The 17,751-nt window shown below is 41.6% G+C and overlaps 2 protein-coding genes across 3 annotated transcripts; both read left to right on the top strand.

Moving 5' to 3' along the window:
- The first annotated feature begins 5,340 nt into the window (after nucleotides 1–5,340).
- Nucleotides 5,341–6,069, top strand: LOC145550176 (small integral membrane protein 30). Its single transcript, XM_081603999.1, has one exon. The coding sequence runs from the start codon at nucleotides 5,422–5,424 to the stop codon at nucleotides 5,605–5,607; it is 186 nt and encodes a 61-aa protein (XP_081460125.1). The 5' UTR covers nucleotides 5,341–5,421; the 3' UTR covers nucleotides 5,608–6,069.
- A 1,821-nt stretch (nucleotides 6,070–7,890) lies between these two features.
- On the top strand, nucleotides 7,891–13,516 carry gpr85 (G protein-coupled receptor 85). 2 transcript variants are annotated; one of them, XM_008401048.3, is made up of 2 exons: nucleotides 7,891–8,182; nucleotides 9,397–13,516. In XM_008401048.3, exon 2 carries the CDS (start codon nucleotides 9,563–9,565, stop codon nucleotides 10,694–10,696), a length of 1,134 nt encoding a protein of 377 aa, XP_008399270.1. In that variant the 5' UTR covers nucleotides 7,891–8,182; nucleotides 9,397–9,562; the 3' UTR covers nucleotides 10,697–13,516. The 2 variants fall into 2 exon arrangements, with proteins under 2 accessions (XP_008399270.1, XP_008399271.1); XM_008401049.3 differs by lacking the exon at nucleotides 7,891–8,182 and adding an exon at nucleotides 8,247–8,440.
- Nucleotides 13,517–17,751: the final 4,235 nt, after the last annotated feature.

A 17,751-nucleotide genomic window follows, 5' to 3' on the forward strand; every position in this document is an offset into this window, starting at 1 on the left:
TGACGCGGCTACACAATGGTGCGCAGCTGAGGAAAGCTTGATTACCTTGAGGGTAAATCACTACATGTAGCCTCTTTCATCAGTTCCACTAATAATTTCACAGCCATCGTTATTTCTTTCGGGGACACTCAACAGTCAAACTGTTGCTAATAAAATGCAGCCTTGCATTCTACTCAAATCTTTTCTAGGAAATTTTTAGGAAAGTCTTTTTGCTTTTCAGAACTACTTCTGCATCTGCCCCACTGTCTTCTTAGCAAAGACAAATACTTTAAAGCATAAGCATACTCATAAATAAGCATTGATAACTCTCTTATAATCATTCCAGAGGGAAACTGTTTCATTTAACTTTGTTGCTCGTTGAGCAGAATGGTGATTATTATTTTCACACAGGGATCAGTTGAACTTGCTTTGTTATAAAAGTGAAACTGTTTTCTTATAACAGTAACTTGACTATTCTCCAGCCGTTTGTAAAATGAGAAAATGAACTCCAGATGAACTTGTCCGCAACTTACTTCGTGGTCACATTAATTGCAGATGCAAGTGCATTTTGGGTAAAAGTTGGAACCCCAACAGAACCCAGAGGCGTTGCACATCTAAAAAATGAGTTTTCTAAAATGTATTTTTGACAGTTTATGTACAGCTAAGTCTGCAAATATACAATATTTTAGTTCCATCAATATGTTTATTTTGACTGGAAGGAATGTTAATGTTTTGGAGAAGCCCAGCCAGAGTCCTGACTTAAATTTGATAAGAGAATCTATGGAGAATGTTGAAGGTTATGGCTGGGCAACCTTCAAGCATCAAATCACCAAAGACACGCCGTCAAAAATGTGAGTGGAAACATGCAAAATCTTTCATTTGCAAGACTGATTCATACCACTGAACCATTATTATGTATTCACTTTTTTTATCATAGGTTTTCTGACAGTAAGCTCAGCTATTATCTAATTGTTCATACTTTGCACTAATTTGATTAGCTAATTATCTGCTGGTTTATTGGTAATGCTGAGTGGATTATGACATCGGCAAACTTCTGCTTCAACAACAGATTCAGATGTAAGAACATTTAGATGCAAATTTTCAATGTCATTGCTTTGACTAGATAGCAAACTTTACTGTTATCCGCTAATACGCTTGCTAAATTAGCTTTTAGTTTATTGTTCGCAGTCAAGTGGGTGGAAATGGAAGTGAAAACTTCAACGCAAGGCAAAGACCATCATTCACTTTTTGAAAATAACTTGTCATTAGTAAGCCTACCCATTAGCTGTTACAATATCCTGAAGCTAACAAGCGCTCATGTCGTTAGCTAATTACCTGTGAGCCTTATGTTAATAGCTAAGTGTGTGAAAACAACACAAATGGCTTTGTCGACTGAATGCACATTTAATCTAATCAATATTCATGTGTTCAGGTTTTCTTTTGTAGTTGCATTGTGTTTTTTAATTATTATTTTTGCTTCAGATGTCAAACCTTAAAAAAAAATAAAAATAAAATAAAATAAATTTTATGAACCACTTGGGACCCCTGACCTCAGCTTTTGGAACAACTGTTTAAGACTGATGACCCACTTTCTTGAAAGCCATTAGTTTCCTTTTCATTTCAGCAAATGCACCTGTCAAAACTGTAACTTTTGAGAAGTGGTGAAATCAATCACAGCTGTCACTGTTATTATCCGGGGTTGTTGTTATTTTGTTTTGTTTTTTTTAGGTGCGTGGGTTTAGATACTTTTTGACAAAACTAAAAAAAAACAAACAGATGTGGCATTCGGAGACCGAACTTTACCAAAACAAAAGATGCTCTAAAGTGTGTATGTGTTTTTTATGCGTCGTTCTCTGACAACTGAAAGGCGAGTTGAAGGGAAAGGTTATGACCACAAACCGCATTGTCTAATGACGACGCAGCATCTGCCATGATAGTAAAGATGAGTAAACGTTCAGCTAAACCACATCTTAGGGCCTGCCAAAACAAAAACAAAAAAACCACAATATCAGGATGAATTCATTACCCTTTAAAACATCATGCAACTGTCAGTGTAACACGCCGAAGCGTGACTCTCAAGCATCCAGCCTCCTACTCCCTCTCAGCTTCCAGTATGAATAGATAATTACACTGGGTCATTCATCTCTTAGCAGGTTTGTTATGTGTTTCAGTTCATCCCACGTCCCTGCCAGTGTGCCAGTCCTGATCCGACGCCGCGTTTGTGCCGATCCAATCTGCCATACCTTTCTTTCCCTTTCAAAATATTCATCGCCTTGAACGCAAGCGTGAACTGCATTGAAAGATCTTGTTTCCCCATGTAGCTCGCGGCACGGCTTATTATTGGATGGGGCACTGAACCGCGACAAAAGAAAGCGGAAGGGGTCATCCTCGAGCGCTCTCTGAGAAGCCGATTCATGAAAAATAATGAATCTTCGGGGAGATGTGTCCTCTGTTGTTTTTGGTAAAGAGTGCCATCCCCTCACCACCCCTGTGTGAAGTGGAAATGGATTTCAAGATGAAACGTCCTCATGTGAGGACTGATAAGATCAACAAGTGGGCCAACATTTTGTTTTTTTGTGTTTTTTACAGGAGTTGAACAGGGTTTTTGTAGACTGATTTTCTTCTCAATATCTGGCATCAGAACAGACAGAGAAGTAGAAAATACAAAGACATCAGTGAGAAAACTGTAGCTCTCCTCAACTCTGTCCCATTGTTGAGGACCAATTTCCACGATGCTTGAAGGTTCATCTGGACACCAGGTCAATGTCCGACCATGATAACCCTCAGAAGAGGGCAGGTTCTCTAGTCCAGTGTTTCCCAACCCTGGTCCTCAAGGCACACTGCCCTGCATGTTTTAGGTATTTCCTTGCTTCAGTCCAGCTGATTTCAATCGACTGATTAACAGGCGTTTGCTGAACTGCAATCAGTTGAATTAGGCACGTTAAAGCAGGGAGACCTCTAAAACACGTAGGACAGTGTGCCTTGAGGACCAGGGTTGGGAAACACTGCGTCTAGTCTATGAAAAAAAGAAGCATTTCTTGTGAAGATGCTGGGTTGTACTTATACTCAACTCCTGATGAGACTTGGAAAGGGGATAAAAGTTCTACAAAACTTAATCCTTGTGAACTGTAGCATTGAGATTCATCATGGGGGTTACCGAGTCTCCAAAACAAAGATTAGCTACTACATAATTAGCAAGCGGTTTGGCGTTTTTGCCTTTTTTGATGATGGTGTGTTTATCTTCGAAAAATTCAGGACTTTTAAAGTGACAAGACCGGTTAAGAGCATTTTGGACTCAGAAATGTCCATAAATCCACACTCATTGCTCTCTGTTTGTGGATGACGTTTTGGTTAGTCCTTTCTGTGTAAAGTTGGCAAAATTGGGGTTTAACTTTGCAGAACTGTCATTTAGAACGCCGCTTAATGACAAGGTAGCAATTCACGTGGGGGGGCAGCCATAAAAATAGCTTTTTTAATGTCAAGGTTCTTAGAAAATGCAAACGCTACTCTTTTGAGTGCATTCATGCGCAGAACTGCTCATTAATGATGGACTGTGGCTGATGTAGGAAAACATTTAGAGCTGACAACCTTGGCTTGCCTTCATAGCGAGGGGGCGCGGTACCAAAAACGGCACTGAAAAATTGCACATTTGGGAAGGAATCATTATTCTTGATCAATAAAAATAGGCTTTGCAACTCTTACTGCCATCCCCATGCCCATTTCTCCCAGAGAAATAATTTGCCTAGTCAGGAACATGAGAATTAACTGCGCTCCCATACATGTGCGCCGGCATTACCCGTTTGGTTTCATTCTGTTTTTCCTTTAAAGTTTGCACAGAGCCGGCTTTTTCAGACGCGCGTTTATACCCTCTAAGAATGAACAAATATCAAATCAAACGCAACATATTTTTATCTGATTTGCTCCTCCAAAGCAGCTCTTTGAGCAGCTTATAATTGCCATGTGCTCCGCTGAAGGCAGGCAAATAGATCAGACACAACTCACAAAAGCTTCTGCGAGTGTATATGTGCGTGTGTGTGTGTGTGTGTGTGTGTGCGTACTACAGTTAGACAAACTGCCAAACAGCCAGCAGGAGCGAGCGAGACAGAGGATGATTTCAAAGGTGGGAACAGTGTGCGGAAACTGCATGTGGCCATTCATCTCCTCGCTGCAGAGCAGGCAGGTACGGAGGGGTACGACGGCCCGAACAAGGTCAATATTTTACTTTGGCTCGCGCCGGCTCGATTTAATTACAGGCGGAGCGCCACCGAAAGAGCACGCAGAGATCAACAGATGCTGCAAAACTCAAGCCCCTATGGTTCTACAAGCAACACAATTTGTATCGTGTTGGAAGACGCTGGCACGTTCGGTCCCGACTCGCAGCAAAGCAGGGCAGCGCTCTTTAAACGGGGAAATTATTTTTGGTTGAAAATGCGTCGTCCGTGAGTTGCTTTCCTGATATAGAAGTATAAAAATGTCTTGAGACATAATTAAACTTTCAAATTTTTCACATCACAATTACTTCTGTGTATTTTATTATGAGTTTATCTGCTACTTTGTAAAGTGAAAGGGAATTTAAAAAGGGTTTTATTTTATTTTTCTTTGCAAATCATTGAAAAGTATTTAGTGAATACGTATAATCGTGCATGCCGAATATGAGCCAACACTTTGTGATGCAACCTTTCCCCACGTCATCATGCTGCCACTATCTGGAGACCTTTGTTTTGCTATTCTTTTTCGCCAAATAGGCGTCACCATGGAAATGGTGCTGTCAGGGTGATGTGCAGTGTTGGTTTCACCACACCATATTTACCCACATACTAACTGTGGCCCTTGTGACCCAAAGAAAAACATTCCTACCGCCCGATGCCGTCACCACTCAGTTTCACACAATAGTTTCCCAAACTAACCCTGCTTTAAACAGTAAACTCCACTCCTTATTCCTTGTCCCCTCCCCCCACTTGCAATATACATGCATTCCTCCCACTTTAAAAAAATTACTTAAACTGTTTAAACATGCAATAATAACCCAAATATCAACATGTTTGGGGTTTTTTTGCCGAGAGCTGTTGATTATCTTGAGTAATGTAAAACAGCCTGATTGGCTTATAATAAGGCTGAGAGGCAGCGATATAAGCAGCCTGTCAGACTGATTGTGTCGACAAGAATCAAGAAGGTCTAAAATCCTCGGGATAAGTTTCATTTCCATTATATCCATTACATACCATCTAAGCAAATCAAGCGGAGACAGCTAAACGCGGTTTTATTTTCATGTCACCGAGTACAGCGGCTGTGTTCATAGGAACACCGAGCAGCGATGTGATTGGCTGAGCGTACCAGGAAGTGGCGCTGCAGTCACCTGACTTTGTTTTCGACGCAGGCGCATCTGCTTTCCGGAAATCAACAGAACAGCAACGGCGACAGAGACAGAAGACAGAGACCAACATGGTTGAGGCTCCAAGCGGCGCGGCGGTCGTGTGGCTGCTGGTGTTTTCCTCCCTCATCCCCGCGGCGGAGGCGTACGACGCGGGCGACGCTCTGGCCCTGCTGCTGTGCACCGTCCTAGCCGTGGTGGGGTTCTGCGTCGGCCTCGGCTGGTACGCGCGGAGGCGGAATGGGCCGCCGCTCTGACGAACGGAGGATTTCAGACGTTTGCCACGTCTTTAACGCGTGCCGCGTTACACCTCCCTGTGCACGCGCCCCTCTCTGCAATCTACTGATCTTTTGGCGCAGGTTCTGTTCTGAAACGTGCCTTATTGGAGATGTATTTCCAAACCAAAACTCGGGGAGCCACGTGAAACACAGGAAGGAGACATCCAGGAAGTGTGCGAACACAACGCTGTGATTAAGGACCAAACACTGTTGCCTTCCATGCACAAGAAAGACTTTTTAGAAGATTTCTGCTTAAAATGCCTGTTTGTCTTTAACCAAATATGTTGGCTTTAAACGATCACTGTGGTTACTTGGTGTGCTTCTGAAATCAACATTGATTGATTTGATCTGTGATGATCACATGACTTTGCTTTGGAAAGTTCGATCTAATAGATCTGAATACAGCTTTTTGTAAAGAATAAACACATTGAATCAAACTTCTTTCAATGGTTCTTGTTTTTATTGATGTGGTGCATACTTCACAATATCCTATTCTTGGTTCCTGGGCATATGTTGTCTTTTATTATTATTTATTCAGAATCTTGGCTGTGTTATTGCAAGTGGCTTAATATTTAGGCAGGATATATATTTTGGTCTGAGTTCAATAAGATGAGAGGGAAAAAAAAGCCTACTTTGGTTACGACTGAAGTCAATAAATTAAAAAATGTAAAATGTCTGAGTAGATTTAGTATTTCACAGTGCCCTGGCTGTTTTACTCTTTAACTCTTCATATCAAAATTTATGTTACATGGACTGGAGGAGATGCAGTGGTCTGATGCTCAGGTGGTGTTAATGGATTATTTTATAAGATCAACATTTGCATACAAACAATGCATACTAATTTGAACAGATGATGGCAGCACCATGCTGTTGGGATGCTTTTCTTCAGCTAGCATAGGAAAATGGATGGAGCTAGAATTGCACAATTTAGATGGGAAAAGAAGATCGTGGGTTGCATTTGGAGGCGTCGGAGTCAAAGGGGGCTGAGTAAGATGCAGAATTTAAAAGCTATTTTAATTCATGTGAAGCACTTTGCATTGCCTTGTTGCTGAAAATGTGCTATATAAATAAAATCACCTTACCTTAAAAAGAATTCTTTTGAAAATGTATCTTTTTTTTCTACTTTTCTCATTAAGCATTTTGTGTTTTGTCTCATAAAATTGTGGTTGCGACATGAATTAAATGAATACTTTTTCGAGGTTCTGAAATGGTTGAATATGGTCGAACATAGCTGTGGGAAGTCACTTAGACTTTTATATTGATAATAATAATAATAATAATAATAATAATAAAAGAAGCATGTTAGATATTCTGATAGATGTACCAGTTTCAAGTCCAACTTCTCTGCATGTAACAACTACATCATCTTTTTGCCCCCCCTTCCCCCACAAGTATTGAGTGTATGTACATATGGCTGATTGAGTCATTGTTCCCCACGGTTACCATGTCTGTGACATCACAGCTCCGTCGTACATGGTTTGGGGGTGGCGGGGGTGGGATCAGATCCTATGAATTTCTCATGCTGACCAGGCAGAACGAACAAGTGGGAGTGCAGAGTGCTCGTGTATAATGCATACGTCCTACAGTACAAAAGGAATCCATCCAACAGTGATGTTGGTCTGGCTTAAAACCACAGCGCCTTGCGCATTTCATCAAAGTACAAGCAATAAATTAAAAAAACATCTACAAATAATAGTGACCTTGTGTAGTAACCCCTCTATATTTTGCTGCAACATCTCCCACTTGTTTTGGGTTTCTCACTTGTACTACTTGCATTGGGACTCTGAGCCTTTCTGACACATGAACATGCTTGGGTCATAGTTATATCATGTCTTGATGCCCCTGCGCCTGCTGACCAAAAGGATCCCCACAGCATGATGCTTCCACCACCATATTTACTAAGTAGTTGAAGCTGCTTGGTTGCACTTAATTTTATTCAGGGGGGGAATCAGTGCAAATGAGGCTAAATACCACTCTTATTTTTATTTAATATTCATTTATTTGAAAAATATATATGTAGTTTGCAAGACACCATAAGCTCTTTGGGTAAAATAATAATAATAAAAAAAAGGAAAATAATCTTAAAAATATAATTTATTGACTTGCAATTTAAAATAACATTTTTTACACATCTAAAGTAATGACTCAAACAACGTCCGTTTTTTTTTTTTTTTTTTTTTCTTCTGCTCGTTGCGTCGCGTCCCAGCTGTAATCCCGTTCCTCGTTACCAGGAGGCGGCCCTGCGCGCTGTAGTAACGCGTTACCGGTCAGCAGTGGCCCTGTTGAGCAGATGTTACCGTCAGAGAGACAGAGTTGCTGCTGCTGCAACAAGAGACAAGACGCGTCTTGGATCACAAATAGGAGGGATGCAGGGCGCATGCGCAGTGCGCTCCGTTTACTGTAGGATATTCACGGTGGAGGAAGAAAAAAAGAGAGAGAGAGAGAGAGCGAGAGAGGGGGGGGGGACAGGCACCAAATGTAAAAAACTGCTAAAAACCCGACGTGTGCAATGTAAATAACCAACCGGAGGGACACGAATTGGGATTATCAACAGGTAGGAGTTTGATTGATCGTGTGATCGGATGTCTGTCTTCTTCTCTGTTTTCTTCCCCCCCCCCCCCTCTCCCCCTCTGGCCCTGTCTTCTTATGTGGTGGCAGCGATTCTGGTCAATTCATAGCGGAGCCTTGGAAATGATTCTAGTCTAATGGATGCGCGAATCATGCGGGATGCGGAGATTATTGTTCCGTTCTGATGAAAAAATAAAAATAACACGGGAATCTATTGGACGTTAAGAGGACGCAATTCAAGCGCGTAAGTATAGACCCAAAACGCCTTTGTGTGTAATCGAATAAGCTGTAAACAATGCGAAAGTATGTCATGTCGTTATTACTAGGCGGCTTGTTTTTTTGTTGTTTCTCCCGAGCCGTGTCGATTCATCTCCATCAGCGGACAGCAAAATGGATCATATCTGTCCGCTTTAACTCTGTGCGAGATGTTGAGGAAAATGGTGGTTTGGCTCGATGGATCCATTAATGAGAGCAGCGCTTATTAGCGACCCCCGTAATCCCTTTAACCTTTTGATAATCGGAGGAAAACAGAGGGATGCTTTAACGTTTATGTTGCACGGTGCGTAAATGTGCGGGGCGAGGCGTCGGTTTTCGATGGAGAGAGCCTTCCTCTGTTCTGCGGGGAAAGTGTAGGGTGTGATCAAGAACAGCTTATTTTTTGTCTGCATTTGTCTTTATGTTTCACAGTTGCGCCGAAGACGCACAACCCCCCCTTCCCACCTCCCTTACCCTCAACCATAAAGGAGGGGCGGGGGGAAGATGGGGGGTTGTGAGCTGAGGGGAAGGGGGGCGGGGGGGGGGCGGACTGGAAATCCAACCTAAACCTTTGCAAATGTGGAACTCGCTGCTTTCCGACGCGTAAAGATGCGTCGTCTCTCGGTGAAGGCTGGACTGCGCTGTTGCCATCTTTTGTTCTGGAAATTCCGAGGCGTCATGACAAGAAATCTATGTCACTTTCATCGGGCTCCGTCGCTGCATGTCTCTGCTTCTCGTCTCATTTAGGTTTTTCTTTCACCCCCCTCACCTAGGTTGATTCACCGTTATGCTTAAACGCGAAGAAGTCCTCTTTGATTCGTCATCGTTAGGGGTGAGGGGGTTGAATGGAAGGGGGGAGAGGGGGGAGCTGCCTTTTTTGTATTAACTATGCAAGTGCAATTGTTGTCTGGCACTCAACGCTGATGGGTGGATGATGTTTTTCAGGGATCTTTTCCAGGTGTGTGATGAGACAAAGCAACAAAGGATGCCTTAGAGAGGAGGTTGCCTGTACGCCTGGAAACCTCTTCAAAGCCCACCACCAAATGGATCAAACACCTCCCCCTGCCACCTCCAGATCATGATACTCGGCTGAAGCTATTCCACTACATTTATGATCCCTCCTCCATCTATGGCGAACTATAGCCATGCAGGGGACCACACCATCTTGCAGAATGTTTCTCCTCTTGCCACATTCCTCAAATTAACCTCCCTGGGTTTCATCATTGGAGTCGGTGTGGTAGGGAACCTCCTGATCTCCATCCTGCTGGTTAAAGACAAGAGCCTGCACCGGGCACCCTACTATTTCCTGCTGGACCTGTGCGCCTCGGATATCCTGCGCTCCGCTATCTGCTTCCCCTTCGTCTTCACCTCTGTGAAGAATGGATCTGTCTTAACCTACAGCATACTGACCTGCAAAGTGATTGCCTTCCTCGGTGTGCTCTCCTGTTTCCATACAGCATTCATGCTCTTCTGCGTCAGCGTCACCCGCTACCTGGCCATCGCGCATCACCGCTTCTACACCAAGAGGCTGACGTTCTGGACGTGCTTGGCCGTCATTTGCATGGTGTGGACGTTGTCGGTGGCCATGGCGTTCCCTCCGGTGCTAGACGTCGGGACGTACACGTTCATCCCGGAGGAGGACCAGTGCACGTTTCAGCACCGCTCCTTCAGGGCCAACGACTCGCTGGGCTTCATGCTCCTGCTGGCGCTCATCCTTCTGGCCACGCAGCTGGTTTACCTCAAGCTCATCTTCTTCGTCCACGACCGCCGAAAGATGAAGCCCGTCCAGTTCGTGCCTGCCGTTAGCCAGAACTGGACCTTCCACGGGCCAGGCGCCAGCGGGCAGGCGGCGGCCAACTGGCTGGCCGGGTTTGGCCGCGGTCCCACCCCGCCTACTTTGCTGGGGATCCGACAGAACAGCAACGCAGCGGGCCGCAGACGTCTTCTGGTGCTCGATGAGTTCAAAACGGAGAAGAGGATTAGTAGAATGTTCTACATAATGACATTTTTCTTCTTGGCTCTGTGGGGGCCCTACCTGGTTGCCTGCTACTGGCGCGTGTTTGCCAGGGGCTCTGTGGTCCCTAGAGGGTACCTGACAGCAGCCGTGTGGATGAGCTTTGCCCAGGCCGGGGTGAATCCTTTCATCTGCATCTTCTCCAACAGGGAGCTACGGCGCTGCTTCAGCACCACACTCCTCTACTGTAGAAAATCCAGGTTACCGAGGGAACCCTACTGCGTTATATGACGGTTTTGCTGGGGTTTTTTACTCATCTATGTCTTGGTTACCCTGGTTTATCTTGATGTGGGCTCGTCCCAGTTGTACAGCTCTTGTTCTACGCCCTTCCCCTTCAGCCTCATGGGTTTCCCTTGCTCCTCCTTCTCACGACCCTTCTCACAGGGTGGAGGGTGGACTGCCGATCACGCGGCTCTGCGTGGGTGATTAAATTACAAAAAGTCCAACTGAACATGGAGACCAAATGGAATGGGAATATATAGAAGGTATGGATCCCGTCCTATGTTTATGTTCTAGTAAACAGACCTTGTGGAAGGCCATGCCGATGCAGAAAAGCAAAAAGTTAAAAAAAATTATTATTATTTTTTCCTTTGACAAAACGATGAAAACAAAACCTCCTGCTTTGGATCTTTCGAAGACGAGTTACTCTGTGATGTGTGAAATACAAAAAATAAAAAAAGATAAAAATTTAAAAAAAGATTAAGAAGTGAACATGTAATGAAGAAACAATACCTCTCAAGGAATCATTGGAAATGTTTTACAGTTTAAGAGTTGCACTAAAAAGAAGATGTAAAGTTGCATTTCTTTGGTCGATGGTTGCCATCCGCATCGCAAGGACAACTTTTTTTCTCCTCTCTTTGTTTCTGTTCTCCTTCGGCGTAAACGATGAATGCTTTAATTTGCAACAGACAACACAATTGTCTTTACCGTACGTAAAGCAAATCTTGGTGACGTTGGGATACGCACCATCACAAGAGGATGAGATGGTTGTAATGTAAGTGGTTTTCTTTTCAATTTACCGGGCGGGCGGGCGTTACCAGGGGCGAGGGTTTACGATTTGTGGGTTTTTGGGGGGGGTTTTTTCTTTGAAGTTGCAACTTAAGACTAGAAATTATTTCTTGTAGTTTTACGATCCATATGTCCATAGTGTCTCGCATTGTTACTTTCTTAACTGATTTTACGAGAAAAAAATAAAAGATGGAGCAATGTATGGGTTTGGAATAAAAAAAGACTGATTTTAAAGAAAAAAAAACAGATCTTGTGCTTAAAAAAAAAAAGACATTGAAGACGTAGTTTAACGTTTCATCATATCCATGTACCTAAACACTATCATATTGTGACAGTATTGCCGATGCCACTCCGGGTGTTCTTGCCTTAATGGTGATGATATTGTCATGTTTTTTCTTTTTTTTTTATTTCCATTCAGTCCTAAAAAAAAAAGATTTTTTTTTAATTTTTTTGTAGATGCAAGGGGAGCTGTTTGTTTTTCTTTCTTTCTTTGTCACATCAGCGTGAAACGCATGTCCATTTTTTAAAAGAAGCTGGTCCACTCCCATGAGCATCACAGGCCATACACTGAGCAGCCCATTTTTTATTCTGCAATGGTTTGCTACACCCCACAGAGTGCGGCGAGCACAGGGAGAGGGAGAGAGAGAGAGTGTGTGTGTGTGTGTGTTGCAGTGTATGTGTATTACAGCAAAGATGTGTGTGAGCTAGACAACCGTCACTTCAAGACCAGAGCCTTAGTATGAAATCTTGCACAATTTGTAAAAAACGTAAAAGAAAAAAAAAAAAAAAAAACAGAAAAAAGAAAAGAAAAAGACATTTAAGGCACACTGTCTTGTTTCTACTTTCCCTACATTTGCTCTCTACTGATTGTTTTCGATGACTTACTTTCTTTTTTCTCTCTTGTGGCCATTTTAATATTTATTATGTATTCATTTTTGTATATTATAGATAGTGTGTCAGTATGTGAGTCTTTCATTTTGAAGTCCCGGATGTGAGTAACGGTTTCAGTTAGGATTGCATTTGCTGAAAGTTAACTGTGTAATCTGTTGCTTTTTTTGGAAATAAAAGAAAGTATCAATTTTGAAAAAAACAAACAAAAAAAACAACCGTTTTTCTTTTAAAGTGCATGTGGCTGAGTGGAGACAATACAACATGGCAATATTAACTTTTTTTTTTTGGAGTTGTGCTCTTTGATTATTTATGCTATGTTTGATGGTTTTCTGTGCCTTGGACGTTGGGACTCGGAGTAGAGTCCCACTTGAGTTAAATTTGTTCTAGTTTCAGCGTGAGGAAAACTGGTGGGATTTACTTATTGTTGTGGTGCTAGCTATAGCGACATAGCAGGTAGCTCCTTTAGCAACTTTGGTTTGGAAAGTCTAGATGTGCTATTGTTACAATTTCTTTAAATCAATCCTTTTTTTTGAATGTCACTCTCTCAAAAAACACCTCTGTTACATTTGTGCTAGATCAGTGGTGTCCACAGTCAAATCTCAAATTTTCCTCCATGTTTTAATTCCTTCCTTGGTTCAACACACCTGAATCAAAGGATTATTTCTTAACAGGCCTCTGCAGAATTTTGACAATTTGTGCTTTTTTTCACCATAAATCAAAGCCATTTGCATAAATAACAGTAGATGTCTATGCAAATTACCCTCTAACGCAACTAATGCGCTAAAAAAAAAAAAAAAAAATGCTCCAACTGATTAGCTGAGTTACGTTGGCTAATAGCGTAGCTCTGACTAGCCATTTTATCACGTGTGGCCTAAACTCACTTGCCTTTGTCCAAACTGAGTTTATTAACGAAGCGATCTACTGCAGGTAAGATAATTATTACTTGCATCCTCTCCAAAGGACCCCGCTTCGGGAAAAGCTCCTCTCTGCTTTACATGGAAATGTTTAAAACATCAAACACGGAGGGTAAAAGCCTCGCTTTAAAGTGGGTTTCTAAGTGACTATTGCTGGTTGGCACTTCTACAAGGTTTCCATATGTATAATTTATGTGAGTGCCTTTTAAATATGAGCATAGTTTTCGCTCCAGTTTGTGTGGCACAGCGTATCACAACAGCACACACTGTTGTACTTGCCACTAAACGCGAAGCGGCTCGGACATTTAATGGAAATAATCTGCTTGGATTGATCTCCCGGGTTCGCTCACCCTCGCAGGTTGTCATTCTGTGTTAAAGAAGAACGCCAGTGAATTTCACATGACATACATGCAGCCACCATATGGAACAATGGCGCCCGATAACCCTTTAGCCGGGGCCCCCCGGAGCGGCGAATGACGTAGCAGTTTGTTCCAGTCTTTCGTTTTTTAAGGTCACATTGACTTGCAGCGGCACTGAAGACGAGCTGTAAAAATATGGAAATGAGAACTGAAGAAATGAGTCAATTTAACATTTTATTTAGAATGCATGTTGCATGTTGGGGGTGAGAGAGGGGGGGACTTCAGATGATTTAAAAAAAAATTTTTATTAGGAAATAAATGTAACTAAATGATAAAATAGAATTCCTCTGCAGAGATTAATGGTTCAGTTAATTGATAATTAACTTTTTACCCTTTGGAAAATAATTAACAGCTCTTCCAGACATGTTTTGTTATTGAGTGGCATTTCTAAACAACAACAACAACAAAAAAAAGGAATAATAATAATCTTTATGCCAATGACGGAGCTGTTTAAAAAAGTATGCTAACTGCTGAAATGGCTCTCCGGGGATTTCCACAACGTTCTTAAGGTTCTATTGAGGAAACAGTTCTGTTCACAAGCGTAAGCAACGTCATTCATTTGTAGCTTGTGCATCTGAACCACCAGATTTTCTGACATGGGCTGCGTTCACACAAGAGGCCTTGATGATTAATTTTGATGGGGTTTTTTTCTTTCCTTTTTTTTTCTCAAATCTGTTTTATGTTGTTGTTGCTATGCGCATTTGTGAATGATACGACTGTGAAAACAGTCCACATCCCCAAAGCGACCCGCATGCGCAGAAGAGGAACGTCGACGTCACACGGCAGCGCACCGCTTCCCGCCCTGACGACGGATGGAGCCGCTAAGGAGTCGATTTTAAAGTTTGTTGAGCAACGGGAGTCGACAGTCGTGTAACAACACGAGGGAAGATAATGTGTTATTCATTGTCTTCCCTCCAACGATGGAGACTTCTTTCATCCGTTATTACGACGCATGTCTCGCGTTAATGACATAAAGGCCGGATAAAATGCAACTCGACAGTTCAGACTGCAGTCGCTTTGAAAACTATCGGGCGAGATACAATTTTTTTGGAGGGTCGAAAAGATTGAAATTAGGTCGTTCAGACCGAACCCGTTGTATGTCAAAACATCGAGCTTTGTCAAATCTTCAACCAGTTAAATTCACTACCTGTGGTCAGTGACACCAGTGCTTCATGAAAGGCTCTAGTCTCCTTGGTTGTTTCTGCTTCTGATGTTTTGGAAGACTTTTTTCAGCTGGAATATTCTTGACTGCGTAGCTTCTCTACTTGTGATGTAATTTTTATTTATTTATTTTTTGCAAAGTCATTGTATTTCATTCACGATGACAATGGCCAACACAACAAGACGGGTCTAAAGCTTGAGCAACACAAGGTCATGCTGCCATATTCTGTTCTTTTTTTTTTTTTTTTTAATCCACATAAACCCAATTCACAGCAAACAAATCCTCTTATTCACCCCAAGAGTATGAATGCAGTTTAATATTAGCGTTTTGGTGCCCAACAAAGTCATCATTTATTCAATAAGACCTGTCTTTGGAAATGATGCCGTTTTAATCTCAAGTCTGTGTTCATTTTAATTCCAGGCCTGCAAACACAGTCCAAAGAAGCCAGATCAAACTATTAGATATCCGTCTAAAAAAAAAATGTAATTTGGCGCTTTTTTTTTTTTTCACCAAATATTACCGTTTGTGAATATTTCTTTAGATTCACGAGGGAGATAAAAGCCGATCTTTGACCATTTGTTCCACTTATTCAAAATGAGGAGGAAATTTCGCTACTTAAGGCCGTGGCACGAGTTTAACATCTCACTGATGCATATTTCATTCTCATTGAGCACATGCAAATTAGCAAACGGTGTCACTTTTGAGCACTGGCCCATTTTCTGGCATGTTGATTCGAGTGCCCCAGTAATTCCCGCTCTCTCTCTCTCTCTCTCTCTCTCTCTCTCTCTCTGTGTCACTCTCTCTTTTCCTCTTTCTCTTTACATCTGAGGAAAATATGACAGGCAGAGGTGACGGCATGGCTTGAAAGCTGTCTGAACCGCTTTTCTCCTCCGAGGTACCTTCTCTTCCGAGAAACGGGGAGGTACATATCATTCACAGTCGAAGCAATTACCGACCGACTGACTGCTTGATTTCGGGCACACGTGTTTAGATTACGGCAGACGGAAAACACGATAATCACTCAGGATGTAATTTTCGTTTAATGCTCAGAAGACTATTCAATTAGAGGTTTTTTTTGTTTTTTTTGGCTGCCTATGAATAATCAAGCCACGTCCAAGATTGGCGCACGCAGTCGGAGAGATTTTTTATTTTGTAAGAATGGGTTAAGAACAATAGAACACGCCTTTGTGTTATGGTTATTATCAATACCATCTGGCGTCTTGCAAAAACAATTTCATTTGGAAATTACAAGAAGAAAAAAAAAAGAGACCTCCTTGAGTTTGTTTAATCGCACGAAACCCTAATTAACGAGCAGTAAGTGTCCATGACAACAACCTTTCAAAAATGGGAATGAAATGAAGTGAATAACTTAATCTTTTGAAAAGCTATTTAGGGGGAAAAAATAATAAAGAACTGCTTTCTGTGTTTGGTTTGTGTTTTTTTTTCCACTTGACTATGTGTTTAACCATTGAAGTTTGAAAATGAGGACTGGCCGATGTTCTTTGCACGGGAATTGAGATGTTTATCAGCAATGACTCGTGCGGACTTCGGCGTGAGATGTTTTCCAAACGCTGCTTCTGTTTGACCTCTGTGATTTAAGTGTGTTGGGTTCGTAGCAGTGATTTTAGGAGCAAAACAGAGCCAATTGCTTTTTCTCTTCTTGGAGATGGAAAGTCTTTGAGGTGTGGCGCTGCAGTGGTTTTCTTGCCTAACTGGATTAGGGCTTTGAGGCTGATGTGTAACATCTGACTGACTACAGCCAAAAAAAAGGGGCTGGTAATGCAAAAAAAAAAAAAAAAAAAGCCAAAAAAATAATAAATTTCAACTAATTGTCGGTCTTTTCCAGTTCAGTTAAATTCCAGAGTAATTGAAGGTGACGACAGCACACAATTTACCAAAACATCTGGGATAATGCAAGCGAAGCCTGCATTAAAAACATGGTTTTCAATAATGACTTATCAAATATCAATGTTTTATTATTGGAAATGTGTGATGGACCGTAGAAAATAGTCCATACGTGTATGCTGGGAAAAATGGTGATGGTCTGCCCCCAGCTTATTTTTTTATGTATATAATTGACTTGTATTTAGCTTTGTGCATCTTCCTCACAGTATGATGCTCCTTATGCCATGTTTTACACTAAGGAATGGTGTGTTCAGTGTAATGTGCAGTATTAGATTTCTGTCAAATACAGCGTTTTGTAATTGTACTAAAAAGTTCCATTTTGGTCTAATTATTTGCACAGATTGCCTTCTTCCACATGTTTACTGTGTCCCCAAAATGGCTTGTGATGAACTGAAAAGACCATAAGAAATCCCCTAGCTTTAAATATTAACTGATTAAACTGTCGAAGAAGCTTCAAATGTTTTTTCTTCCTGCATATTTAAACTTTTTTTTTTTCCTTCCCTAGTAGAATTATATTTAGTAGTTGGATCATTTCTCTGGAAATGTGCTGGTGCTTTTTTTTTTTTGATTCCCTTTATTCTTAAGTGTGTCACTGGCATCTCATCAATATAAATGAATGTACGATGATGAATGCCAATTCTCACATGTTTGTCATTCATAAGAACAATGATATCCTGAAGTGTAATCTGTGGGGAAAGAACAGAAGATGGCACAGAATATTTACTACTGATGGTATCGGTTAACAGCATTTCAGAATGTATGGTGGTAAAACAGCGCTTGGTTTGTTAATTGTCATTTATTTCTGAATTAACGTAGCTATGCAAGGAGGGGTTTTTTTGTTGTAATTTTCAAAAGAAAAATGACCTTTTTTGTTGTTCTGTGGACCAAAAATGTACATGTTTTTGAGACTGCAATGCATTTCCAGGGAGACATTTTGAGTGGTTGTAATGTTCGGTGGTGAAACAATATGATCTGACTTGATAGGAG

This window comes from Poecilia reticulata, chromosome 23, assembly GCF_904066995.2.
Source record: "Poecilia reticulata chromosome 23, P_reticulata-male-v2, whole genome shotgun sequence".
Taxonomy (NCBI): domain Eukaryota; kingdom Metazoa; phylum Chordata; class Actinopteri; order Cyprinodontiformes; family Poeciliidae; genus Poecilia; species Poecilia reticulata.